The sequence below is a fragment of the Phalangium opilio genome, unplaced genomic scaffold (genome assembly GCF_054372755.1).
Source record: "Phalangium opilio isolate 3A_F unplaced genomic scaffold, DU_Popi_V2 ptg000344l_1, whole genome shotgun sequence".
Lineage (NCBI taxonomy): Eukaryota > Metazoa > Arthropoda > Arachnida > Opiliones > Phalangiidae > Phalangium > Phalangium opilio.
In genome coordinates, this window is record NW_028324227.1 from 866,875 (window position 1) to 890,254 (window position 23,380).

General features: G+C 37.7%; 2 protein-coding genes across 3 annotated transcripts; one reads left to right on the top strand and one right to left on the bottom strand.

Annotated features, from left to right (window-relative positions):
* Positions 1 to 395: 395 nt before the first annotated feature.
* On the bottom strand, positions 396 to 23,236 carry LOC149609945 (trypsin-1-like). 2 transcript variants are annotated; one of them, XM_089860019.1, is made up of 7 exons: positions 23,109 to 23,236; positions 1,711 to 1,764; positions 1,424 to 1,581; positions 1,236 to 1,342; positions 1,098 to 1,176; positions 849 to 1,038; positions 396 to 788 (listed from the first exon to the last, which is right to left on the bottom strand). In XM_089860019.1, exons 1-7 carry the CDS (start codon positions 23,149 to 23,151, stop codon positions 490 to 492), a joined length of 930 nt encoding a protein of 309 aa, XP_089716145.1. In that variant the 5' UTR covers positions 23,152 to 23,236; the 3' UTR covers positions 396 to 489. The 2 variants fall into 2 exon arrangements, with proteins under 2 accessions (XP_089716145.1, XP_089716146.1); XM_089860020.1 differs by lacking the exon at positions 23,109 to 23,236 and adding an exon at positions 2,396 to 2,954.
* Positions 3,317 to 5,418, top strand: LOC149609946 (trypsin-1-like). The gene is made up of 7 exons (XM_089860032.1): positions 3,317 to 3,365; positions 3,691 to 3,854; positions 3,917 to 4,020; positions 4,103 to 4,124; positions 4,213 to 4,269; positions 4,814 to 4,955; positions 5,012 to 5,418. Exons 1-7 carry the CDS (start codon positions 3,317 to 3,319, stop codon positions 5,347 to 5,349), a joined length of 876 nt encoding a protein of 291 aa, XP_089716158.1. The 3' UTR covers positions 5,350 to 5,418.
* Positions 23,237 to 23,380: the final 144 nt, after the last annotated feature.

Sequence of the window (23,380 nt, forward strand, 5' to 3'; positions counted from 1 at the left end):
TGACAGAATAGGAACAGCGGGTCCGAGCGGGAAATTTGTTTTCAATGGGGCACAGTTGAATTCCATATTACCAGAAATGTATAACACAAGGCATAAGTTTATAATATATGTCCCATAAGTATGACACTACCTATACTTCGTTATGTTAGAGACTTACTGAGAGCATGGATGAAAAAAAAACTAACATGCTGAGAGCTAGTTCAAGAACGACGCGAGAATTGACTAAACTCTGTAGGAAAATATACGGCGTTTCACCTACGTCACTTCATGACAAGCTCTCAGTACAAACTTATGAAACATATCTTATGAACTTATGCATATAATAATCCTATATAATAATAATTTACCATCACCCTCTGATCTTGTATTCGTAATCTTAAATTATTTCAAATATATTTTTGATATACCTGACGTATTTATTTGCAACTAAAATTATTTTCATGTACATGTACTATATACATTTGTATTAAAAATCAAACTTTATATTATTTAAACGGCATTCTTTTGGATCCAATCGACAAAGTACGACACTTCAGTGTATACACCAGAGTAACCTGGTCTAGCACATCCGTATCCCCAGGATACAACACCAACCAAAGTAGCTTTTCCATTTTCTCTCTTGACCAGAGGTCCACCAGAATCTCCTTGGCAAGAGTCCTTTCCACCGGCTGAAACTCCGGCGCAAATCATGGAGTCAGCAATAGCGGAAGCTCCATATTGGGATCGGCAAGTGGCGTCGGAAACAACTGGTACGTCTACGGCTTGCAAAACGGAAGCGGCGGCACCACCTACAGATAGTTAAATCTTTGTTCAAGAAAATCTACGTTAGCAAAAACTTTCCCGCCTACCCTCGCGAACTGCTCCCCAACCCGATGCTGTGACCACTCCGGTAGTGTCTTCCCTTTGTTGGGGTAGGCAAGCTCCATTCACAAAACCTTCGGAACCATCCAAGTCAATAGGAGAAGCCAACTCTAAGAGGGCGATGTCGTTCGAAATAGTATAGCTGTCGTAGTTTTCGTGAGCAATGACACGTTTCACCTAGAGACGACAGTAACATTAGTAGTTGCTGCAAACATCTCGCGAGCTTTGTTATTTACCTTGTGGGCAGTTTGTTTCGCGGCGACACTTTTGAGGTTATGGGCACCAGTAACGACTTGGAAATCTCCAGGAGATCCTCTACGAGAATTTCCATTAATATTACATTTGCGATGGTGATGATGTATTGAAATATTTACCCATCAACGCAATGGGCGGCAGTAATGATGTAACGATCGTTCAAGACTGATCCTCCGCAAATGTGAGAATAAGAAGAGCTCCACCACGATTTCCTCTGAAGTGAAATCTACGAAAACAAGGACATAGCGTCGTATGAAATTAAACATCAGAGTTGGGTAAGTATCGCGGGTCAAGTGACTCAAGTTACCTGCCATGGCAATTCTCCTTCCAGAGCATCTCGTCCGCCGACAATCTTGTCACCGTCATAAGTCACCTTGCTTAACCCGCATGTTCCTAAAGCTACTCTCGGCTCGATTTTGGGCTCGTCTCCTTGAAGAGCCACAGGCAACGGAAGCCAAGCGTGACCTGTAGATTTAGGTCGAGAAATTAAAGCTTAATGAGCAACTGAGGCGAACAGCGGTCAGGTTGTTTTAACGCCTTCATCGGGAAGAGATTTTCTTCTCCGCTCTAACGAACACCAAGAGCTTAGCTTACCGTTAACGGCGAGCAAAATGACGCAGAGCGAAGCGAAGACGACCTTCATCTTTCCTGGCAAAAGAAGAGAAATCCTTAGAGTTTTATCCAACTCCTTTACTTTTTATACTATTTCTCCAATTTCAAAAAGAGGATCTGTTTCGTAGATTAGAGTTTAATAATGATGACTGTAGAGTCTTTAACTCGCTAATCTCTTGTAATCTCGTTACATATTTATGGCACAAACGTGTTACGCGAGAAAATACGGGGCTATTTCCGAGGAACTATTTACGACTAACTTTAGATAATAAAGAGTCCGGATTAAGAGCCATAGAGGAGTTAAGATAAGGATTAAGACGAGAAATTCGCGATTTACTCGCTAATCGCCGAATTATACGATCACGCTAATGTTGTAAAACACGTAAGTTCTTACATCAAACGCGTACCGGTAATTTAAATTTTAATCTCGAATCGTTTATTGTCTTCTACTTGGAAAAGTTAAAACTGCGAAATTTCGGGTTCATGAAGGTCAATGATATTTAGTTCCTTATAAAGTCATAAGACACGATAATGACGTGACAGTTTCTGACTTTAAATAACTTTTAGTGAAAAATCATTAATATTTGCACCAGCCAGAATTCGAATATAAGAATAACTTTATGTATACCTTCTCTCTTATTTTGAACAATGGATGAACGTGAATTACCTTAGAATTCGGATATTTTTAGCATTACACCTCACTTTTCTCCATAAATCATACAGTTTTGCGTTAGAAATTTATTTATTCATTTCTATTCCATCTTAATATTGACATTTTCCCATTTCATTCCTCCAATCTGAATCAAATGTTGGCAAAGAAAACGAAACGAAAAAAGGGATTTTTCTTTTCATTTCTTTTTGTCCGTTGACGATATTCTTTGTACATTCACTGCCACGATACCGTGGTGGTTGTGACGCTCTATGTTTCATATTCGACTCCTTGGTTGGAACACAATGTGAACGACACGCCTACGAAACGCTTAGAAGTAGAATTAAACCATGAATTAAAAGTTTTTAAAAATATTAGTTTTTTCTTTAAACCAAGTAATGCAGATATTGCAGAAGTGTTGGCCGCAATACTATTTGGGGTTTTGTGTCTACATAGACAGACAGGAAACTCTTCCTGGTTTTCAGTCAATAAAAAAAAACCCGAGCAAGAAGTATAATAAAAATCATGATAATTTGAAATTGGATTTTGTTCCGCATCTCGGGGTTGTAAAGGAAAATGTTACCTTAGTGCAACTTTTTGTAAATTTCTGTTAACAAAATAGAAAAATCCAGAGTTCGATCATATATTTTGTTGCAAGGTCTCTCGAATATTTTAATAAATAAAATATTGTCGTACCCGGACATGTATTTCATAATTGCACCCTATGTAAATCTTACTGGTGACGCAAGATTTTCACGTAAGATAGCGTATATATATCACTTAATAAATTTTGTAAAGATATAAGAGGCTTAATTAGGGTTGTAAAAGAATAAAAAAACAGGTGATAATCTCATGGCTGATCCAACAGTATAACGCCGTAAAGTATAAAAGACGAATCCTTTCCTAGCTTAAGACAGAAAAGATTTTTTCGTCCTCAAGATGAAGGTCTCCATCGCTCTACTCTCCGCTTACTTGGTGGCTGCATCCGGTAAGTCATTATTAATTGAAGTTATTTCAGAACGAGCTCCATTGGACGGCTTTCCTGCGAAACATTCCATTTGGAAACTAGAATAAATTTCACTGATGAATTCTGCTTATTTAATTTTGCCTCGCAATGCTCTACTGACGACACCCAAGATCATTTAAAGACTGGGAAATTATGAGAGAGCCAGTTGCTGATCTTTGACATCAGTAGACCATTGGAAGGCAAACTCAAATAAGCTAACTATACGTCGACCAAATCTAGAGCTCTTTCTCAAGCAGAATGACCTTTCAAAAGGGATTAATTTAACAAATGTGTATAAATTTATCAGCTTTTAGTCCCTGGCTTAACTTGCCAGCGGATTTTCAGTTGGATGGGCTGGAAGACGGGGCTAGGCTCGCACAGAGCGGATCATGCGGAGTTAGTAAGGTGACTTATGATGGTGACAAGATTGTTGGAGGTCGAAACGCTTTGGAAGGAGAGTTCCCATGGCAGGTAATTAAAATCTTCGTATTGAAGATGGGCTTTTAGGTACAAATATGATTTTTTTTCTATAGGTATCTTTGCAACGAAAAAGCTGGCTCGGAAGTTTCTCTCACATTTGTGGAGGTTCCGTTATCGGTGGCCGATACGTTCTAACCGCAGCCCATTGTGTTGAAGGGTAAAATAACTTTTTTTTTCAAGATGAACACGGTATTTATCTAAAAATTTTCAAAACTAACACTTCTTTTTTTCATCCACAGAGGTGCCGCTAGCAACTACCAGGTAACTCACTATATTACCCTTTCCTAAGTCTCTTTACATAGTAATTTGAATTTCTTACAAAAAATAAAAATCGATTCTTCTCGTGTAGGTGGTCGTTGGAGCTCACAACTTAAAATCTCCATCAAGCAGTCAAGCCGCTCACAAGGTATATATCACGGACTTGATCCCTCTCTTTATATTTTAAGTCGATATCCATCCAGAGAGCGCGCTGAGCTGGGATCCAAGTTCATTAATCTTGATTGAACGAACTACCCTAGTTCGCTTTAAATTTCAATCGGTCGCTTTTAATGAGGGAAGGAAGGTAGGGCGTGGAGGAGGAGATGCGAGATTTTGATCTCTATGGGAGAAGAGAGAGAATGAGGGAGAAAGATAATTCTATAGCGAAACTTTCATTAGGGCTTAGCGTTTCGTCGATATTTTCTAGTACTTGCCCCTGGAACTGAAAACTAATTAATGGTTTCCGAAGAAGGCCATATAACTATCCTATATATTATATTCTCATTTTTATTGAGGATTTTGACACCATGAATAGGTACAATTCCAAGCATTTTTATTAGATAGTCGTATACTTGACCTCTTAACAGTCTACAGAAGGTAGCCCCTCACTAAAATTAGATGTCACTAGCGCTAGTATTTGAATTTGAAAATTTCGTTAAGCCTTTGTTTCTGAATTTTGAAATCGCCCATAGATCTCTAAAATCATTGTCCACGAACGTTACAACTCTCAAAACATTAACAACGACATCGCTATTTTGGTCTTGGCTAGCGCCATCAGCAAAAACTCCGTAGTCAACGAGGCTTGCCTTCCCGCTTCTCGCAGTGAACCAAGTGGTACGAAATTATACTCTGGCAACAATTATGGTACTAGGCTAATGCAAATATTATAGGAACCGTTACCGCTACCGGATGGGGTGCCACCCGAGAAGGAGGATCGGCCGCTTCCATCTTGCAGGCCGTTGACTTGCCAGTTGTATCTGACGCCCAATGCCGTGCCGCGTACGGATCTTCCGCCATCGCCGACTCTATGTTGTGCGCCGGAGTTTCTGCTGGCGGCAAGGACTCTTGCCAAGGAGATTCCGGTGGACCATTGGTTCAACGGGTTAACGGAAAGGGTGTCCTCGTTGGAGTCGTCTCCTGGGGATACGGATGCGCTCGACCAAACTACCCCGGAGTGTACACCCAAGTGTCTCACTTCATCGACTGGATCCAGAAGAATGCTCCTTAAAGAGCGCGCCAAGAAAATTATTCCATTAATTATGTAAATGCTCTTGTATATAAAAGCTACATGGAAAATTAAATAATTTACATTGCAACACATGTTGAATGGCACTTGAATCATACGGAAACCTGAATGGGGAAAAAGTTCGCCTTGATCGGACTTTTTTTTTAAATACCAAAACGGTTCTAATATAAAAACCTAAAGTGTAAAAGTTGGACGAACGGAGGGTGGGCCATAAGATCGAAAAGAGTGTAAGTTTCCTTTTACACGGTATAGCCAATGTTATCGCGCCGAACATAGTGGACGTCTTAATCGATCACCCAAGTACAAGTAGACCTAAAGTCTCAAGGATCCAATTTGGAAAGGAAGAGTCTTATCCTTAGTTTTTTTTTCACAAACTCGTACGCATGCACTCTACACCCAACTTTCTCTCTCTCGCTTCTTACACGTTTTTTCATCCTTTGAGCCTAATGGGGATGCTCTATTAGCTTCCTTTAGAGCTTGTTTCGCTCTTCAAACTTTTTTCTCTCGCTCCTCTTTTCTCTCGTTCGCTGATAAAACACCAGTTTATACGAGAAAGAAAAAAATTCCAAAGTACAAAGTGGTCCCTATAGAGACGGAGCAGTTGAGCTTTCTTGAGAAAAGAAAGGCAATCATTTAAATTTAAATTCTTTTACCTTCAAAGCTTCAGGTAAAATTTATTCGCGACATGAAAAAAAAGGAGGATTTTTTTTTAATTGTGTATAGTGCAGGTCCTTGATTTAAGTCTAATGGGATGAAAGATTAAACAAACGTTACGTACGAGTTACTAAGCCTCATTATAAAAAGTTGTTTTTTAGGGTATACTATGCATCATTAATTTAAATATCCTGTTATAAATTCGTACACCGAATAGTTTCGTCTGTGGAATATTTAAGAAATAAGAGATAGTTGCGTTTTTTTTTCTGACTCAAATATTATGCAGTCAAAGTTACAATTTAATATAATTGTACTCTTAACTTAAACCTAGTCTACCATTTAAACTGAATTGAAGAAGGTTTTGTACCACCGGTACCACTCAATCTTGTTTCAACCTGGTATTGGCTGCTAAAATGAAACGCTGCTAAACTTCTTATCTTCCTATCTGACCATTTTGTCAGGCTAGGCAACGCAACATGAAAAATGATTCGAAGGATTGCGAAACTAATCAAAAACTCTCTATTTTCAATTCTTTAGTAAAATAAAAATGATTTAAATCACCTACAACCGAGTAAAATTCAATTTTCCAATGGGGCTACTACGCGATAAAAGTGGACCCCACTCCTTTGGACCATGCTAAATCGGAATTTAATGGGCTAAGTTTCAAAGAGACAGCATTGTAGGAATAGAAATAAAAAGACAAGGATGCAAAATGGGAAGGGAATGGAAATGGAGTGAAAAGAAAGCCGACGTCATCCATAAATCAAATTTCCCCAAAACAAATCAGCTAAAGGACAAGGCCCACCGCCACCACTTCATAATGGTTACGAATGCTGGCCAAAAACGATATATTTGGCAAATTTGGAACCGCTTTTTCGGTCATCGCGAATAAAAAGATCCCGAGAAGCGATTACAAATATCTTTCTCCAACCTAATATCTGCATATACAGTCATAATTTAGTACAATTGAGTGCATGGTCCATACCACCATAAGTTTATAAGATACGTTCCATAAGTATGACTCTACTTATACTTCGTAATGCTAGAGACTTAATAATAATAAATAAATGAACTTTGTAATCAAATTACATAATCGTGTTCAGAACTTCCATTCCATGATTATTCATATGGTTATTCAATATCATCGTTTGATGTAAGTTTTACGAAGTCCAAAAAGACTGCTATATATTAACATTCTCCTTTGCCTAAGCTTATCTATCAAAGAAATCCGCTATTTTTCATTCACAAAATAGGCCCGTGCATGTTCGGGACGATCTTCTTGATTCTTGGATAGAGTTTTCACTCTCCTCCCATCACATTTTTTTAGGGGTTTCGTATATCTGGGGTGGTAGGAAAAAAAATAAGGAAAAAATGAGCGAGGCATTGTCCAACGCTTAATACCCCTTCCGTTCACTCTCCTTTTTCCAAGAGCTAGTAGACGGAGCGCCAATTTTTTACGTCTTTTGTCGTTGGCGAGTTCTTTGTAGTTTCCTCCTTTTCCGTTCATCGCGCGCATCACCTTTTCCGCTCTCTCGTCATCTCTCTCCAAAAGGCCATAAGAGCTTCGTTGGTAGTTCTAGAGGCGACGCGCCGGAATCTCGATCGATCTCGATAGGACTATGGGAAGCGCGTGCAAGCATGCTCTAGGAGGGTTCTCCAACTCTTCCCCCTCTCTCTCCCCTCTTCTCAATGCTCTTCCTAACGGGAGAAAGGAAATCCTACTAAAATGGGAGTTTTTTTGTCAAGAAATAATACCAAATGTTGGCTGAAAACGATGGGCTTGGGATGACTTTAAATAATAGTGTTTTAATTGAACTTAAGGTAGAGTGGCCTCAAAATGTTTTAAGAAAAGTGCTTTGACAGCATTTTCTCTTGAATTTCCATATTTTTCTCTTTACTGATGATGGATTTACGCAAAATGTCAACTGTACTTAAATAATTGCATTTGTCTAAGTAGTTCATCAAGTGTTGCCAAAGATTTCATAGTATTTTGAACGAGAGCAACGTAAGTTATCACGTCAAGAAGCCTTGACGGATTTAAATGTTTCTCTTACACACCAACTTGAGGACTCTTTAAAAGGCTTGAAAGAACTCTATCACTTCCGTGTCTTTGACTTCAAGGGTAATTTAACGTAAGATGACACTGGACTCTCATTGAGATGTTGAGGACGGACTTTGAATCTTCGCTATAACTTGAAACAGGTGAGATTGCTTCTTTCAGTCTTACCACGAAATTTCCTACTAGGGACGGTAGTTTTCCCACTAGCGGCGGAATGGAATTGGTCAGCGGGTTACCGAGCCGAAAAGATCGTTCCTCGCTCGGAGAAAGGGACGCGGAGCTCTGGCAGCCGCGGGAGTGAATGGGGGTTTTCGCGGTCACGCGAAAGGAAGTCATCTTCCACGCTTCTTCCAACCGTCAGAACCGCGGGACTCGACTCGACAAGCGAGAAGGTACGACGACGGTGATGCCGTTGTTGCCAAGGGATCATTTCCGGTGAGTACCCACTCTTATATCCTCCCCCGCGCTCAGTCTTATCCATTCTTTCTTCGGGTTAAACCCCGATTCTGGCACGCAGCGCCAGTCTGCTGCCACTTACATTATATTCGCGTCAATTAACTTATAAAAAATGTATAGTTCAACAGCGTATTCCATCCCCGAACCCGAAGCGCGTGAATCAAGGCCTCTAGGAAGGGAAAATCACGACGAATTATAGAGTCGTTAGATAAAAATTCTCCATGGACGAGACTGATTTTTTTCACGATGTTTTTTAGGTAACAAGTACTGAATTCAATTGTTATTGTTGAAATGGAAGACAATTTAAAAAGTTTCCTTTCGAATTTAATTTATAACTTGCATGTTCGGAAAAACCTTAAGAAATATTTATCGTTGACAATGAATGGAATAGATTTTGCAATTAAGATTGACCCATTAATTATTCCGTGATAATGTATGGCATCATCAAGTACATGATATAAAACGACTTCGTTTGTTTAATAATTTTGGAAAATTTATCTATACATGGGCAAATAGTAAAATTTAATGAGTTTTAAACAATTAGCGGAAGACGCCTATTAATTTGAAATTTCAGCTTCCTAGAAACATTTGTAGCTTGGAAGCTTAACATCCAAAGTTACATAAACAAATGAAGAATACGCGCGTGTTCTGAAGCTGACCCTCCTAACACATACATTGACACTCGGGTCTAATTATCCAAAAACAGTATGTTGCAAATGTTTCAGTTTAGAGGAATTTCAATTCGTAAGCGCTAGACTTTCCCCAAAGCGGAATCCAGATCTACCGCCTACGTTAGAAGAGATTCGTATGCCATCGTGCAGATTCAGTAAGAATTCCGTTAGAGTTTTATTTTATTCGTCCTTCATACAACAGTGTGGGACTAAAACCTGACGCATTTAGCGGTGAATTAGCTGGGTAGTTTCCGCGACCCATTGATTGTTTCGCGGTTATAGTTCTTTTCTTTTTGCCGCTCAGTTTTCTTAGTTTCTTTTTGCTTGGGAAGCTATTTCGTTTTCGACATTTTTTTTCTACATCCTTTATAGAGGGATAGAGGCAAAATTAGGATTTGCTTGGTTGACTTTCACCCCGGTTCTAGCTTCTACTGTTTCTCCTCTTCCCATCGCATCGCATCGCGGGTGCATGGGGAGTTTCTCATTTTACCAATGCTCCATTTCTCCCATCCATTATTTTTGCTCGAATCTCCACCCCCATTTTCCACCATCTCTTTTTGTTTCTCTTTTCTTCTTCTTCTCTTTTTAAAAAAAGGAAAGATTCTATCGTAAAGGGAGTGGTTATTTCTGTTTGGTTACACTATAGGTCGGCTCGATATTGCGGAGGTTTTAACGGTTTTTAGCTTTCGTTCACTCTTTGAGACAAAGAACGGTATGTTTGGGTTTGGGATGTAGGGATTTCTGTCTAAACTTAAGGATGACCATTGGGAACTGCATACATCCGTCATGAGGTTTAGTAATTATAAAGTTTAAACCCAATAACGACTAAGTGGAATTGGAGCGCTTTTAAAAGATTCTTTTAAATCCCAAGTCCTTAAGTCCTATAGTGTTTAATTCTCGGCGTCAATGGTAAAGATTAATTAGATTTCGATTGCTTTCCAAAAATGGTGAGTTAAGATATTTTTCCTTTAAATACAAATATAGCAAACGATCTACAGAATCAAATCGTATAGTCTCGCCAATTCTATCTCTGTTGCGTTTCGCCCTATGATGCTAGTATGAGGAGGCCACGGATAAAACGAGACAATTGTTAAAAGGAGAATAGTAGCTTAGGGAGTAAGAAGATATTTCCCGTATCTAGACACAACCAAGTTCGAAAAAGGCACGGACCCTCCATTTAACAGGGACTAAGTCCTTGGAATCCAATGGTGAAGCTCTATTTGATAGAAAGATAAACTTGATATAGACCCCCATAACACATAAAGGCCAAATTCTCTAAAAAAACTATTTCGGCATCAAAGGTCAAAAGGTTTTGAAATATACATCGATAAAACGGCGATCAAGCGAGTGGCTTTCACAAATAAATATATCTATATCGTTTACACTTCATTTCAGTTTGATAGACCTAACTAAAGTCAGTCCCCGATGATAGAAAGTCCGTGATTTTGGAAAGGAGCTGGAGAGAGATGTTTGGTAGGAGCGAATCGTCTTCCTTTTAAGCGTATATACCGAACTAAATTGCCTGGAAAAACTTTGAGGCACCATTGAAATCTCTATACTATTGTCCACTTTGCACCGAGTTGGATAAAGTTCTTTTTACCTACTTTTTAAGAGTATAAAGAATAGAAGAAATAAAGGTGACAGGCCTCGAAAAACGTTTTAGATTCCGATTTCCTCTCGCTGGTTCACGCTCCGTTCTTTCTTTTTTTCCTTCTCACGTTTTACTGGAGTTTTCGAGAGATTTTTATGGTCAGTTAAAATATCCCCCGGTAATGCCTTTTCAAAAAAGCGTTTAGGGATTGAAATTTGAGGAAAGCCGTTATTCATAGGCCCGGAGCCTTTTCCCCAAACTTAAACTTGTATGGAAAAGTAAGGCGGCCGGTGGTGGTGCAGTTGGTAAAATTTTGGCCGGCGCACTTTTATATTTAAGGAGGCTATAAAAATGGGAGAGACCCTTTTCTAAACTAGCTTCCTTTTTAATAAGATTTTTTCGTTTTTGAGACTTGCGAGAAACAGAAATAAATGAACGAAAAGTACTACTAAATTTGTCAAACCGAGAAAAGTTGCTTAAATATATTTCGGTAAAATCTTTGATTAGGGAAAATGGTCCCGAACAATTTAATTAGAAATTCTATAGGAATACATTAGTGTTTTCCCAACTGATGATTAATGAAGTTAGTGCACGTTCGTATAAATTAGCTTTGGGAATTTTTGATAACAACTTCCAGAAGTTTCTTCTTGGTACCGTACCGTAGCTTGTTTGTATGGTTTATGCAAAAATACTCGAAAACTACGTCGTACGCACCACCCTTGATACGAGAGATTAATGAAACGGTTTTCAGAGTTTGTGCTCTTCAGGATGTATTAATTCTTATAAAAAGTTTGTTGACTGAATATGCAAAATTTTAGACGGTAAGTCAGCTCTTTCGTGTAAAGCGGAAATTATACTTATATCCTAGTCGACCGAAGTAAACAGAATATATTTATTTTTCACCTTTTCCTTCAACAACATTTATCAAAACGTCGATTTAAGAAATCGGAAAATACTGTATTTTTTAAAACTTTACGCGTTAACGGTGAATTTCCATTTGTATTAGCGTTGCGTCAAAGACAGAATTGTGTACAGGGGCAACATCATTACAGAAACAACATCAAAAGATGCGGTAGAGAATTGTAGTATTTTTATTTGTGAACACCCAATTTCTCGCTCTCGAACCAAGTTATTAACTACCAAAACGTCTAGTCACCCTTCCTTCAGATGTTTTGCTAACAAGCAAAGTATTCCCAATCTAACAAAGAGTTCATTAAGCTTAATTCACATAATCAGGGAAAATCCCAACTAGGCCTAATAGAGTTACCGGCGGCGTTACAATACAATCAATAAGTACACCCCAAACACACCCCTAACACGGGTAAACCAGGAATACATACAACTAATAGGAATCAGCGTGTCCCTCATATCTCCAATGTTAATTTATAAGCGGGTTCTATGGGCTGAACTTGAGTATCATCCGTCACGAGTCGTAATTTGGATGCCTTTTGTAACTGCGATTTCACAATTTGGAAGTAACGCATTGAACAGCGAGTTAAATTACTGGCTAGGTTAACTTCGTTCATACATAATTATTAGTCTAGTTCCTCCCACAAAACCCGCTTAGATACATTGATTCCTATAAGCCGTATGTATTCCTGGAAAAGGTAAAAAGCAGTTGTACCCGATAAAACCTACCGAAAAAGCAAAATCTGCCGGAAATTCAGTTCCAAAATCCTTCCGCCTGTTGATTCAATAAATGTCAGGTAAAAACCCGGGCCGCTTTGGGCCGTATAAGCCGTTAAAACACGCTTTTTCCAACCCGCACCAGTTTCATTAGGGCCCTTTCTTCTTCTCAGTCCCATATAGCCGGCTTTACCTAGCTCATGAAGCGAGAGTTTTAGGTAGAAAACCTGAGAAGCGAAAACTTTTTCTCCATATAGGTATAGTTATTTTTTGTATCCCAATGCTTGAACTAAGTATAGATATGGAGGTTTCATCATAATAGGCTAAGACAATTATAGGAATGTATAGCAGCAAGGAATGGAAGTGGTTTTTTATCTTTGCCATCAAAGGAGGTTAAATAAGAAAATCAGCAAAATCTGTATGAATTAATATTTTGAATCAGAGCCTCTCAAATTCCCAGAAATTCTAGGGTTACTAGAATCGAGGTTTATGGTGTGAATTACCCCCAAAAAGAGTACGAGGCTGTCGAATCGGTTAGATGTACTTTCGCGATTAATTTCCCATTGTAAATAATTCAGACTTCCTTAGTTATTTACTCTAAGGTATGAAAAACGGGGCTCGCACGGCGGCGGCGGCGGCATTGGCTTCGAGCGAAAAAGAAACTTCACTATCAGACCGGATGAAGAAAGAAGATTCTTTTTTTTTCGTAAGAGCGGTAGGCTAGACGGACAGGGATAAGAATGAAGCCAGAAAAAACGGAGAAAATGGGCAAACGACGGAGATACCGCGCGGGAAGAAAATCTTTTGTGTTCTTTTTCTTTTTTATTACCGGAGGAAGATATTGACTCGTCGTTGTCGCGAGAAGGCTAGGACTAAAGCTAAGGTTAGAGCCAATGCTGGTGGTGTTGGTAATCCCATCACCAAATGTGTCACCTTTCCCTCTCTCTCTCAAAACCCGAAAGAAAAACTTATAAATGAATTTTACACTAAGAAAAGGAAAGGTTTAGTTCGCTTTAGGGGACAGCTACATTAAAAACAGATTTTTGGCGACTTTCTCATTTCCTTCGGGATTTTTGATTAGCGTATCTAGGTTAAAAATGAAAGAGTTGGCTTATATTTCAAAGCTACTTAGCTGAATTTTGCTTAAAGATATACAAAATCTAAGGCAAACATCTACTACTCCAGAGCCTGTTTCTAGGAATTATTTCTTTATTATCAACTTATTTCCTTCATATAATTATCTTATTGGAGGAATATATACTTTCAAAACGGATAAAGTTTCAATGAATTACCCTCAATGTTTTCCAATGAATTATTCTCAAAGTGCTAGAAGAAAGCTACCTTACAGGCGATTTCGTTAGCATTAGTTTCCCATAGAACGCCTGTAGAAATGTTTACCCTGCTTTACACAAACGTACACGGGAGAAGTTCTTAAACAGGCGTTAGTTTAAAAATGATACAATGTAAGTAAATAATGCCTCAGTTAAATTAACGATACCCCATTTTATCACCATTAAATTTTTGTATAAAACATACCCTAATTTGAATATTTTGAAAATTACTCTTAGATTCAGCTATAAAAGTTGTAAAAAAATTCGGAGACCATAAGCATTTATTAAAAACGGGATTATTATGGTCAAAGCCATGATCAATAAATCACGGGGACATAAAAACGTCTACTGGAAAAATCCTTTTTGAAGCTATAAAATTTAAAGAAAAATAAAACAAATGTGTGCGAACTGAATCCCATTTCAAAGCCTTAGTATTAGCATAGTGAACTGAAAAGTATAATCCAACTCAGCCCGGGCGACTATGGGAAAAAAGTCAACACTTTTTATCCCTTTGGACAGAAGTATATTAAATAGAAATCATAGGAAGGTCTACTTAATATTTGGAAAAATATTTTATTCTTATTTTAATGAATTCTATATATAAATGTTGTCAGATCTTATTTGATTAGATCGCGTCATGTCGGGCTGTTTCTCGCGCTAATGGTCAAGCTCACATTTTTAGTGTCTAAAAAATCGCGGAATCACAGGAGGGACAAACTTTCGACGAAGGAACAATGAATATTTGATAAATTCGCGTTCATTTACTTCTAATTTCCATAAAAAAGAAAATGTATGAGATGCAGTATATAGTATGATGTCTCTCGAGGGAAGCTTATACAACGAAAAAGAGAGTGAGAGAAAAGGAGAGATCTAATCCCAAAACCCCCGCCGCCAAAAATACACGAAGAAGGCTTTTGCCACGTGTCAACTTTTATTAATCGACTACGGAAATTAATGGTAACGTCCGCGGCAAATGACTTTTTTAGCCCCCTTCTAATAGGTCTACATCGTGCTCTTCTCCCTAAAGATGCGATCCCTAACAATCCCCTTTTATCCTTCTATTATGAATTTTTTAAATTAAGTCAAGAATATACATCGGTCTGCGAGAGAACAAAACAACACCTTAAAATCGCAAAACTTGGAATGCGAAAATTGCAGGCCTACGAATCTTGGATGTAAAATTATAACCAAGCAAGATGGCTTTGATTTCACCAGAAGTGATAAATAATTAGCTAATTGTATAATGAGTAATTATGGTTAGTACAAAATTAACAGTAACTAAACTAAGAACGTTAAAACTATCGAAAATCTAATAAATCATAGTTATAATTGTATAATAACTTATATTCCTTAAAAATTCCCATCTACCAATATGAGTTAAGACAAAAAGTTCAAAAGTTCTTTCACCAACCAACAAGCATTCGCAATTGTTAAAAAACAAAATCCCTGAAACGCTATTCCAGTAGAGGAATTCGTGAAATAAAACCAAAAAAAACCGAAATACTAAGGAGAAAATGGTTCCCATAAATCATTCCATGACGTTTACTTTAAAAACAAAACAGGAAAAAAATAAAATTCTTCACTTTGTAATCCGTCAAAAATTGAAGAATTGCGGAAAAGAGATTTTCGAGACTACCAAACAGAGTAAACAAAAAAAAGTGGAAAATAATAAGCTAAACTGGCCTAAACGTTATTTGAAGCACGAAACACGATTCTAACGACTTATAATGTGATTAGAATTTAGAATGGAGGGAAACGATGAAATTTCACTTTACGAAAGAATAAGGAAAGAAAAATGAATTGTTACCCTTAAAATAGGCTTAAATAATAGAGGTTGCACCTTTGGGGAAAACGTACAAGTAATAGAAAACCGTACTACCAGTGTGTTGAACGCAAAGAGACAAATATTTCAAGATATCATATTTTCCGAGTAATTAGACAATATATTATTTAAAAATTAGGCATAAATTGTTTTAAACCATACACTCCCAAACATTCATCTCAATATACACTACTCGGGATTAGTACTTCAGCTATCAGCTGAAGCGGAAAAAACTCTCATCACGAAGAACTTTATATGCCCGAGTCTTTTGCACGTTGATCTTTACTCCTCTTTGGTAATAACTAAAAGGCGTCCTCTATTAAGGCGCGCGGCTTTTTGGGGAAACTACACTCGTAGAAACTTAACTTGGGCATTGTACCGTTTCCGTCTACCATTACGGTTACGCTCTTATATTACCGGTAATGACGGGTCTAACGGAGAGCCACCATGAGGGCTAAGCCAGCGCGAAGATAGCACCCAAATAGGTGGAACGAAAAAGCCACCAGCACTGCCAAAGCTATATAACTAAAGCCTTTGGTCTCCCTCTTCATATTAGAAACCCAGGGCCTAAAGTATTCCCCGTCTCTGTGCGTGCGTGTGCTGGAGGTATCAATCGATATATTTATTTTCTACTTTTTATATATATATATGTATATAAAATCACCGGGCGTGCATTGGCTATGTTACGGATGTCCTAGGGTGTGAGAAAAAAATTTGGCAAAAAGGAAATCTTGGAGGAAGACTATCGTATTTTCATATGGATATTTTTCTTACTCTAAACCAACATGTGTTGATATAATTTCAACAATTGGCAAGAGATCTTTAGCGCTAAACGTCTAAAGAATTTTGGGGTGCAAGTGTAAGCTCGGAGAATTTCGGGGGGGGGGGTGCAAGTGTAAGTTCTGAGAATTTGGGGGTGCAAATGCTTTTCTCTCATAGTTTCAAGAAAAGAAATAAGAGTAGTTGAAAGATATATTAAAAGCTGAATCCTTCCTTCAGATAAGTCTACTAAACGTTCAGTAACTTAAGCGAGACACGACCGAGGTCCGTTTTTCAATAGTCTTTCGTGAAAGTTTATTAATTAGAATAATGGAGTTAAAATGTTTTGGTGTTGAGGTGCGGGTACGGAGAAGAGAAATATAAGAAAAGGAAAGAATAAAGAAAGAAAGAAGAGAAGCGATGGAACGAGTGGAGCGAAAAAGCCGCGGTCCTTGGCTACAATGTATAAAGAAAAGAGTATATAGGGGAAGAAAATCCCCATACACTAATACTCCAAAGCCCTTCGCCACTCTCTTATAGGACTCTTAGCCATCTCGGTAAAATGGCCGATCGTAGCCGAAATATCTTTGAGGGACATTCTAATGAATAACACGAAAAAGGACTCAACGCTCAGATTAAAAGAGAGAACCACGCTTTTCGCCTCCTCATCGCTCGCCTTGTTCAATGCTAAGTGGTATATACTACAGAATCTATACGAATTCATTCAATTCATGCGTGAATATACAACGGGTTAAACGCTAAAAACAATTGAAATTTATATACACCATAGGAAAATATGAAATTTTTGAAGATTTTCATATTGATGGAGAAACGTTAGACAAAATTCTCCTTCACGTGATTTCAGAATAATCGCGCGTATTTTACTGCCACGTTCATTATTCATCCGATAATCGAATAAATTCACGCCATCCTTCAACTATCAATTAATATAGACTGCAGCGTACCTATTCCGTTCCATAATTCCGTTCCATAATTAATTTTAGAAATTTTACTAAGTAATGATTACCGTAACGGGTAAGTTAAATGGATTTTAGCTTTTAAATTAAAAGCAACTCCCTATGAAGAGACCTAGTTCGAAACTCATTATATTAGATTACTTAGTTTGAAAATTTTAGTAAGTTAGACGTTTGAGTTCGATCAGGGAATAGAATTATAAAATGAACTAGTGAAGATTCATTTGAAAGTTAGGGTTGCGAGGTATTTTACTATTACGGAAGGACTTTTTAGTAGGCATATTTATTCTAACTTTGCGTTCTAATAAAATGCAGCCATATGAAGGTAAATTTTCATACTTTTTCTCTGTTAAACCCTACAGGTGGCTTGTTTCTTGGTTTTCTTCTCGTTTCATATTAAGATTACTTTAACTCGTCTAGGAGTTAGTGTTCAGACGGTAAAAATATTGGCAAACTTGACTCTATCGTCTGCAAATTTTTGCTGTAGACCGTAAAGGGTCCCGGGTTCAACCCCAGACAATGGCATCTGCTGAAAAGCCTGCATGAGAACAAACCCTTCCGCGTATAGTTTGCAAGTTCTTTCCAAAACTTACTAGTTAGTTTTATTTTGCGGTTTCTCTTGAATATCAAAACTTGCTGAGGTTAAAAATAATAGTTAGTATAGGGAACTGTGGGCTAGGGGCTAGCCAACACCCACTAGCTAAGGGACCCACTAGTAAATAAACCTCAAGCTTGGTGTGGACATCCCTTCGTAGATAAGATTTATTTTACAACAAGGTTTGCCTGGACCAAAAAGTATAGTATCTTTATTATATTTCCATCGCCTTGCCTGTTGTTTTTCTCTATTAAATTACTCCCGCCACTAATAACTTGCCAAAGCAGATAAAAAAATTGCACCCAATTTGAGTCTGGTTTATACAAAAATCAACTTTAGCTTCCTACTTCCTTTCTAAGGGTTTTGCCTCGGAAGCGCCGTATAATTCGATTTAGTTAAGACTTAAAAAATGAAGCCCATTCGTTCGTTTTTAAAAAGGTGAGAAGATAGAATTCCCTCTCTTTCCTATAACACTCCTAACAAAAAAAAAGTGAAAAACACATCATGCTCTATTAAAGAGAGCAATTTGCTCCAACACCTCCTTCCCCTACCCCGTTTCTTTCCAAAGTATATATAGCCATAAGTAAATTAAACCGAAGCTAAAAGTACTCGCTCACGTTGCGAAATTATGTTCTCGCTTAATGGAGACTTTTTTCGTCATTATTTTAACGCATATTTCCTCTTGAAATATCAATATTTGAAACATGAGGCGAAATAATTTTAAATAATTATACTTTATCAAATATGAAATTAACCTACCCAATTTAAAAAATAATATTATCTTGTTCAGCGAATTACGTTCTTCTTACGTTTACTGAAAGTAAAACAGTAAAACCGTTTCATTACCGAGTCCAAATTAACATTTACCATAAAATTATTCAAGTTCAACATTGCGCGATAATTTATAACTAAACGCAGTATCGATTTACTCTTGAATACATTCGATTAATCAACTTTTGAAAGAGCCCAAAAGAATAAAGAGATAAAAAAATAAGAAAAAGGTTAGAGGATATATAGGGATATTTTTGACCCGAAAATTCTTTCACTGACAATAGGGTCCGGTAATTTTCTTCAAGTGAGAGAGATAGAGAGAGCGAAAGAAGTAAGGAAAAGAACGAGTGAGAGAGAGAATTTTTGGTTGTGTTTTTTTACTTTTTCTTCGTCTCCTATTCTATTTTTTATAAGGCGAGGTGAGTATAGGCTTTCTTTTGGTTTTCTCTAGAGTATCAAAGCGTCGTTAGGAGGGCCGTTAAGTTCTCTGGCAGGTTTCTCCGAAGATGTGTGCGCCGTTCGCGATTAGAACTTCATAGATCACTGTACGCAACTTTCTCGGGGGCTACTTTTCGTCTCTCAAATCCCCAGCGATGGCGAGGCCGGAAAAAGTATTCGGCTTTGGAAGGTTTTCGCTAGGCGAAAAACGTCTTTCTTTGCGGAAAACATTATCAGAAGAAATCTGATCATGTCGCCACGCGTTACTCGCGGTGTGATATTACGAAATTAGGACTTGGGTAAATGGCCCCGTGTATTTTAGTCTTTTATGTTGATATTTCGATTAAAAATTTACTAAATCAAGACTGCCAAAAAACCTTGCCTATTTGCATAGTGTTTAGATGGTGGCTTTCTTCAAATTAAAACCTTTTTAAAATCATTATATGTCTATATAAATCAAACTCCTGACTGACTGATAATCAACACCCAGCCCAAACCGATCTATCTAGAAGGCGTATAACGAACGACAAGTGTACGAGCTCATGAAAACCTAAGACACGTTCTCAGGTATTATGTGGGTTCTTGATAGAAAGTAGTTTTCCGTTCGCGTAGGAACTTTCTGTCCACACCTAACCGCTCGGCGTTTTTCGCACAGTGATAAGGGTCATTTTGGAAGGGATAAGTTCGGGATCCAGCCTCAGGTTGGAGCCTTCTCTTTCACACTTTTTGGCTATTATTTCGTTCTCAATGTATGTTTTGTCATCCCCCCGAACGAACTTCTTTATTTATTGTGTCGGAAAAGGCTCGCCGATACGATAGGAGCCCAAAAGAAAAAAAAAATAATGGGAAAGGGATGGGGCGAGCGCCCAATAACGATTTCTCTCCTACAAAATAGAAAAATAGCCTAGGCCTTGGCCTCCCCCTCTTACTTCCCCTCCTTTCCTATAACGGTCATCGCCTTATACTTTGTCCGGATCTGGTTGTCGTTGATAAATCGAATTTTTTTTCTCTCGCTCAATTTTTTTAAGTTTCTCGTCCCTAACGTTTGAATATCGTAAAAAGCTAGATAGTGTCAGGGAGGAGTAGAAATGGAGTCAAGCGAACTAGTGTTCTACACCGCGAGCCTAGACTCCTACAGTGGGAGAAAGTGGGGTTAATCTGATTCCCACGAGAGGGCAGTTCGTTGCGGAAACTCTAATGCCTTTGCTACATGATACGCGAGAACCAAGTTTTACCCAAAATCCCCCTATCTCCCGTTGTGCGATTTAAGACGTACGGTTGTTATTTTAAAATGCGCGAACGATTCTTCTCCTTTTTTACTCGTCCCTGATAGTGTAAGGTTCTTTTGCATTAATATCGTATGGTCTATACCGGAAAAATGGCATTTCGGGGATGTTAATGGAAGATATACAGTTTTATCGATACTAAAGGAGTGCCCCAGGGGCGGGTGAATCCTTTTTTTCTGTTTCGGGTGGTAAGAGATCTTATTAATAATGATATGCGGGGATACTGCGGTTTTTGGTCGTGAAATCGACTTTAGGAGAAGTTCAATGATCTTTTAGATTTTCCGAGGTCGCGGTAAAATCCCTATTATTAGTAGTTGTTACTAGGAAAAGCTACCTTACAGAATGAACAAATCTGAAGTATTTTCTAAAGGAATACAGACGTGAAAATATAAAGGCTGGTTGTTTCTTTACAAAAATACCTTAAGGTCGCGTAACATCGATACAATTTTATTTTTTAATAGAATTATCCATAAATTAAGCAATTTGTATTTTTAAATTGACGTCAAAGTCATTCTAGAATACTTCAGATAACATTACAAGTGAAGGTCCATTGGGGGAAAAAAATTAAGATATATTAGGATATAACAAACTAAATAAAAAATAACTAATTAGCAATAGGACGTTTTTAGTTTGTGTACTGGATGCTGGATTCCTAATTGACTCGGTTTAAACGACCCCAATCCCTTCTGAAGTGTATATAGTAAAGGCCAATTCCTTTTTTACTAACATAAACTCTCCCACTTAAACAAGATTAAGGATAAAAACCATTTAGCCCATAGTAGATGAAATCAAACGTAGATTAAACCAAAATAATGAATTTCTCTTTTTAACAACGAATTATTATATCATTCTCCATCAACATTTCAATCACTCTCGGATCTACTAAGCGATCTACGTGACCAATTTCTCAATTTTGTAGTACCCCAGAGGTCCAGAACATCTTGCAAAAGGCACTATTGATACAGGGTAGAAATTTTCAATCTCTCTAAAACTTTAGGTTAAACTATTTCTGGCTCGTAATACATCAGTGGGATCTCATATCGGAAAGGCAAGCACCCTATAATGGAAACGTGGATAGTGAACGGATGACTATATTTTACTCTTTGCAGTTAAGAAACTTTTTTCGCCAATCTTTTTAATTTTCCAGGGAATGGGACCCGGAGGCTCAGGAGCACAGGGTTACGGTCAGGCATTGAATACAGAACTACTTTTTACGGTATAACATCACGTTCTGTTCCATACCGAATCTTCACCATGTGCAAGGCTAATAACTCGAAATTTTGAGCGAAAAATGACCATTACTCGAAGTAAACATTTTCAATTTTACTCGAAAGATTTAACCAAATGGTTGCGTTCCATTTAGAATAATTGAGGTTAAATAGGGAAATGACCTGCGAAAAAGCATGAAGCACTTCTCGCACAATTCTCGAAAAAGCGTAAAAAATACACAAGCTGATATGTTGAACTTCAAGTCATAGACTTCAAATGAGAGTTTGCGTGAACATTCGGCTTGAAACTATTACTAGCATTGATAAAGAAGGCCTGGTTGGAGTTATTGGGAGAGTGGGAAGCCGATATCCTACCGGGACTACTCTCCCGCGCTAAAAATGTCTGTTTGAGGGAAGAAAAACTGGGAAAAAGAGAACCGTAGTTATAACTGATTGCCGGATATTTCCACCCCGTTCAGAATTTATTTTAACCGTTGTTATTATTCGTGTTAACATGATATTGGATACAATGCACGAACGAATACTTTCTCGAAACAAGGTTTCTTACTTTGACTACGGTAAAAATTCAACGTAAGAAAATGTTTTCCCTTCTCTCTGTTTCGGATACAAAAAGCTCTCGAGCTTCTTTTGATAAAAAAAATTCCATGTCCCTGAAGATTTTAAACTAATTATAACTTTCCTGAATTTTTTTTCCTGCATTTTATTTCTTTCAAATTTATTTAGCTTCTATAATGGGTTCACTTTGAATACTTTTGAATTAATTTTCTTTCCCCGTTTTCCCTTACGGCTACACCGTAATTGTGTTCTGTAAGAATTTCATTGTGTTAGGAAAGGTGATAGAGGAGGAGACGAAATTAAGTTTACTTTGTAATATATTTTTCCCCCTTTTGAAGTTGCTTCTTAATTTGGTTCGCATATTTTTAAAAAGCCTCGTGTAACGATAATAAGCAGAGTTGAAGGTATACTTCGTTCAACAGCAGTTTTTTTTTAAAGTATCTTATCTGAGACAGAGGTTTGTTTGTTAGTATCTTTGTTCTTCGTGCACAGTCACAATTCTTGGCGGAATTTGACCAAATTGGATGTCAGTAACATTTGTACGTAAACATTTTAGTTTTATCATTAAAATTTGGAATTTTAAACAGCTGAAAATTATTTGGAGCTCTCAAACGACTCAAAATAATTCAGCATCGCTTCATGATTTTCCATAAAATAGACATTTTGAGATTGTATTTCACTCGCCAACGTGATAAAACTCATTTTTAAAAAGTAAATGGATTTTCTCCGCCCAGTCTACGTGTTTTAAGCCCAAGCTAGAATATCTGGCTTTATATTGGCAAAGCTTTTTGAACGGATAAAATATTTTTTATGATTTATGGAAATGAAATAAGAGGAAAGCGAATAATATCGGAACAAAGTATGCAAAAACGAGAGCGTGAATATATATCCTAGAAAAAAAAGCGCCAGGCAAAAACGACTTACCTCCTGGGAGTTTTGATACGCTGCAAGAAATGCTTTGGATCATTTGAAGATGGTTTTCGTTACACTCCGCTTTTCCAAAATGTTTCCTTCGGGGATCACGCTTTTAGCATTGAAAATTGTTCCAAAGTGATCTATTTAGTTTAAATTTATAGCTTTTCCTCTTTTCATTTTTGCGAGAACCATGAAAATCAGTTTCAGCATTTGATTCACTTTTTTCCGTTACCGACTCGTTGTTGTGGTGACGAGGGAAAAACCACTTTAAAAAAGGTCTG

Coding starts and splice junctions, on each gene's coding strand:
- LOC149609946 (XM_089860032.1), top strand. CDS start 3,317: ATGAAGGTCTCCATCGCTCTACTCTCCGCTTACTTGGTGGCTGCATCC. Junction 3,366..3,690: donor TTACTTGGTGGCTGCATCCG/GTAAGTCATTAT, acceptor TAAATTTATCAG/CTTTTAGTCCCTGGCTTAAC. Junction 4,956..5,011: donor TTCTCGCAGTGAACCAAGTG/GTACGAAATTAT, acceptor CAAATATTATAG/GAACCGTTACCGCTACCGGA.
- LOC149609945 (XM_089860019.1), bottom strand. CDS start 23,151: ATGATCCAAAGCATTTCTTGCAGCGTATCAAAACTCCCAGGAG. Junction 1,765..23,108: donor CGTATCAAAACTCCCAGGAG/GTAAGTCGTTTT, acceptor TTCTTTTGCCAG/GAAAGATGAAGGTCGTCTTC. Junction 1,039..1,097: donor CGAAACAAACTGCCCACAAG/GTAAATAACAAA, acceptor TGTCGTCTCTAG/GTGAAACGTGTCATTGCTCA.